This window comes from Musca domestica, unplaced genomic scaffold (assembly GCF_030504385.1).
Source record: "Musca domestica strain aabys unplaced genomic scaffold, Musca_domestica.polishedcontigs.V.1.1 15, whole genome shotgun sequence".
Lineage (NCBI taxonomy): Eukaryota > Metazoa > Arthropoda > Insecta > Diptera > Muscidae > Musca > Musca domestica.
Window position 1 is genome coordinate 12,770,148 of NW_026712207.1, and position 4,813 is coordinate 12,774,960.

At 35.6% G+C, this 4,813-nt stretch overlaps 1 protein-coding gene across 1 annotated transcript; it reads right to left on the minus strand.

Annotated features, from left to right (window-relative positions):
* Positions 1-281: 281 nt before the first annotated feature.
* Positions 282-4,608, minus strand: LOC101890060 (uncharacterized). Its single transcript, XM_059119431.1, has 3 exons — positions 4,497-4,608; positions 1,283-1,421; positions 282-1,201 (listed from the first exon to the last, which is right to left on the minus strand). The coding sequence occupies exons 1-3, from the start codon at positions 4,530-4,532 to the stop codon at positions 309-311; spliced, it is 1,068 nt and encodes a 355-aa protein (XP_058975414.1). The 5' UTR covers positions 4,533-4,608; the 3' UTR covers positions 282-308.
* Positions 4,609-4,813: the final 205 nt, after the last annotated feature.

A 4,813-nucleotide genomic window follows, 5' to 3' on the forward strand; every position in this document is an offset into this window, starting at 1 on the left:
ATTGAACCCCTTCGTTTCTAGGTTATAACATTTTTTCGATTATTTAACATTAATATTTAACTTGTTATGTATAAATAAATTTTAAAGCTGTTTCTTATTATATTACCCTAAATATGTTGTATTTTTAAATTATGTATACTCATTATTTATATTTATATTTTAAAATCATAAATATATTTTATTAAATATTTTCTAGACCAGCTAATTGAAGGCTTATGCATTTTTTAATTTTTATTTATTTATTTTTTTTTTTTGTATACCTATATTTTCCAAATTCTACTTATCGCTCTAATAATTCAAAATTTTTATCACTCCAAATCTTCTAAATACTCTTTACGATTTTGGCTTATAATTCGATCATACCAATCAGCGCTATTTTCAAATTTCAAAGATCTCCCTTTGGCAGCACCATACAATTTCGCATCATTCTCATTATCTTCAGATATTTTCAAAGTCTCAGGAGGCAAAGATTTTTCGGCATTATTTTCTTTAGATTTCACATATTTGTCAGTCGATGATGGTCCCAACTCGGGATCATTTATGACCTTCTCTGAATTGTTTATTTTTCTCTGATCATATTTATTGTTATTTCTGCTTTCTGCATTGTCATTTGATTCTTCTTTTTTCTTAGGATCTTCCATATTTGCAATATTATTCAAAGGCAATTCAAACGGTGCCTTGGGAAATTCCGGTGGTATAAATTCATTGAATGTTGCAAAACCAATGCCAGGTGATTTCTTCTTATCATTAGCCAAGAGCGGAGTTTCACCATTAATCACTTCCAGCACAGCCGGATTGACAATAGCCTTTTCCAATTTTTCAGGATTTAAATCAATACCATGTTCAGCTTTTATGGGTTCCACGGGCAATAGCACTGATGTTAAATTCAGCTTCTCCTTTTCATCATACCGCACCTCGGGTTGCATCGACTCCGGCGTTTTTTCCATTAGAATATTTGGTTTCTTTGTTGGCCAATTATCTGCCCATTTATCCTGCTCTCCAGGTTCGAAATTTTCCGTCTGACTTGAATAGCCCTGATCTTTGTCGGCCATAAAATGTGTTACCGTTACACTGCCATCCGGCTTGACATAGCCATAGGAGCCTTTAATGCTGCCATTGCCAAAACGTTTTTCATCTCTGAATTGAATGTTGCCAGTGACTTTGTCGTGCACCTCAAAGCCAAAGGCATAGGTGTTGGGACCTGTGTGGAACAGAGTGAGATTGGTTTAGAAACACACTGTTGATATCGAAAGCTTAGTTTAAAGCTCAGCTTAAAGCTTACCATAAATGTTGTGACGATAATACGATGTTACCGGACGTTTTTGTTCACTGCTGGTATTTTCTGCCTCAATATGTTCCTCATGTTCTGCTGCTGTGCTTTGGACTGCTACATTGCATATTATTAGGCTCATGAGAAGAAACTGCAAAGAATAGTTGTCAGAGGTATATGAAATATAAATGTTAATAAAAATTAAAGTCGGTATCACAAATAAACCGGCACATTTGGATTTTCTGTGTTTTGTAATGAAAATATTATATACTTTTTTGCATACTTGTAAAAATTTATATTTTATATCAGTTTATGCTCTCCACTATACTAGGGAAGTAAAAGTTTGTCATCGCGTTCGTAACTTCTAACTTCTTTATTGTCTGAATATTGGGATTTCAAATAACACTCAGAACAGTGCTTCCCACTGTACCATGATTCGGATCCTTAAGGAAGTTTTTTTTGAATGCCGAATATATTTACCTAAATTACCGGTTATGAACAAGTTTTAATAATAAAAGGCTTATAAATATGAAATCGGAGTCGATCGATTTTCTATAAATTTATCATATCCTAATATTTCTTTATATTTGGCCGGAAAACCACAAGTGGCTATCGTTTGTGTCTCGTACCATCGCTCGTTACGGTGTACTGGTAAGCGTAGCCCATCGTCAAGGAAGTGGACGGAAGAAAACAGCAACATCAGCAGAAATGGTTCAAAAAGTAAAGAAGCGATTCGATTGAAACCCGCGTCGCAGTGGCAGAAAAATGGCTCGTATTCCATTCGGCAAATGTTGAAAAATGAGCTCGGGGTAAAGCTATTGAAATTCCAAAAATTGCAAAAACTTACACCGCAACAGAAAGAAAATAGACTCAAAAGAGCTAAAGAGTTGCTTCGCTTGGCCGAAAGTGGTGAACTGCCGAATTTTGTTTTCTCCGATGAGGAATCATTCGTTGTCCAGCAGTTTGTAAACAAACTAAATGATCGTGTTTACTTGCCAAAGAGGTCAGCTGAAAATGTCCACCTTCGGTTGGCCACCAGAACTCAAGCGCCGACCATGGTGATGGTGTGGGCCGCCATAACAGCCGATGGTCGCTCTCCGCTTGTATTAATCGACCGTTGCATCAGAATAAATGCCGAATATTATCGGGAAAATATTCCGGAGGGTGTATTGAAGCCTTGGACACGCAAACATTTTGGCCGGAGACCTTGGACATTTCAACAGGATCTAGCACCATCGCACTCAGCACGCGCCACCCAAACATTACAAAATAAGGTTCTTCGCTTAATTTCCAGAGCACAATGGCTACCAAAATCTCCGTACACCAATCCGTTGGACTATTGTATCTGGAGTATTTTGGAAAGAAAGGTTGGCACTAAAAAATACCAAAGTGTCGATCACCTTAAACATGCGCTTCGCCGGGAATGGGCCAAAATACAGCAGAGAAACATTCGGGAAGCATGGAATGGTTTCATTGGCCGTTTGAAGGCCATAATTCGTGCCAACGGTGGCCAATTCGAACAAATCTAAACTTATTCTAAAATTTGATGCTACTTCCGACATTTTTTGCTTTCATTCAATAAAATTAAAAAAAATGTAAAAACGCCATAATTGCAGTTTTTTTGTTGCAGTTTTTTTATCGCACCCTGTATAGGAGTCATACCCAAACCTCAACCAATTTAAATATAAATTGGCATTTTTTTTACAAAATTTCGTCTCTCTGTCGATATGCTTTGGAATCGGTCATACATATCGCGTTGGATATAAATGAATGATATGAGTATGGAATTTATCGAAATTTATGATTTCGCATAAAATTGGATATAAATGTTAGATTTTCTTGTAATATTGCCCATACCAGTATTATTTTTTATAAGATGAAGTGCGAAAATGGCAAATTTCAACATTTTCTAAAAATGATCACATATTTAATATAAAGTGAAGGAACTAAGCAATACAGTCCAAACTTTGGTTGAGAGTTTACATCTGTCGGCAAAACCGACTGATATTTTTATACCCTCCACCTTGGAAAGGAGGGTATATTAACTTTGTCATTCCGTTTGTAACATCCTTAAATATTCGTCTTAGACCCCATAAAGTACATATATTCATAATCAGCATAAAATTCTAAGTCGATTTAACGATGTCCGTCTGTCTGTCTGTTGAAATCACGATACAGCCCACATTATTTGACTTAGAGCGCCAAAATTTTAGCAGAGCTATTTGCATTGTGTCTAGGATGGTTGGTATTGAAAATGAGAAATATCGGTTCACGTTCTGGTATAGTCCCCATATAACGGTACCTCCCGATATTCGGTATTTTGATGATTTATGCCACATTTTTTCACGGATTTGTCTGGAAATTGGTATTTGTAGGTCATAACGGGTCCCTGAGCGTGTGGCAAAACATTGCATGTATAGGTCCACGTTTTTGTATAGCCCCCATATAAAGGTACCTCCCGATATTCGGTATTTTAGTTTTTTTGCCACATTTTTTCACGGATTTGTCTAAAAATTGGTATTTGTGGGTCATAATGGGTTCCAGCTCCGGTGGCGAAACTTAATGTTTTTTACTTGTTAACTTGTTATGATGTAAGCCAGAATTTTCTTGCTAACTATTCTGATTTTTTTCACGCTCATTAATGTTTGCCGCTAGATTCTTATAACTCATAGATTTTTCCTTTATAATTTTACAAAAGTAGTTTCGTCCTAGCACACTTGGACGATCTTGATAGATTTGTTTACTATATAACATATGAACACTTTAAAGATTTTCTTAGTCATTTTATATATCCCATAATGATTGAGATCGCCACACCTAACACAAGGCTTCTACACTCACTCTTCATTCATATTCAATATTTATTATCAAAAATTGAACAGTGTTTGGCTTGCTTGTTTGGGATACCATAGTATTTTGTTGTTGCAAAAATCGTCAGGCAAAATCCCATTATTGTTGTTTTTATAAAATAATGTTTACCAGGGGGTAAGGCAGGGAATACCTAGGTTTCGGAAAGAATTATTATAAAAATAAAATTATTTTTCCTCCACCAAAACCTCTATTTATTTCGGATTTTATCAATAAACCACAACATTCTCATTACAACGTTAGACACAAAAATAAATTATTAAAAACCATTAATTTCACTTTCATTGTCAAACAATTATTAAAAATTTACTGCTCAATGACATCACAGTGTCTTCCACAACTAGTCCAACAAACTTACTCGCAAACCGATTGGTAAACGCTCAAAACGATTCATTATTTGAATACAACAGAATTCCGTTCTGGGTTTCGAAAATTTCCCTTTAATTTCTTTGGCTTATTCACTCGATAACGTTTGAAATTAAACTGACAGCAATGAGGGCCAAGCGATAGAATTCTACCCACACGCCAGTTACGCTTATCAAGAAAGTTTTTCTAAAAGCAAACAGTAGAAAAAACAAACACACACGCGAATACTCAATTTTTGTGTTAGCTTGTAAATTGGCTATGGCTACGAGCTCGGGGTGGCGTAATAACTGCCATAATTTTTCGCACATT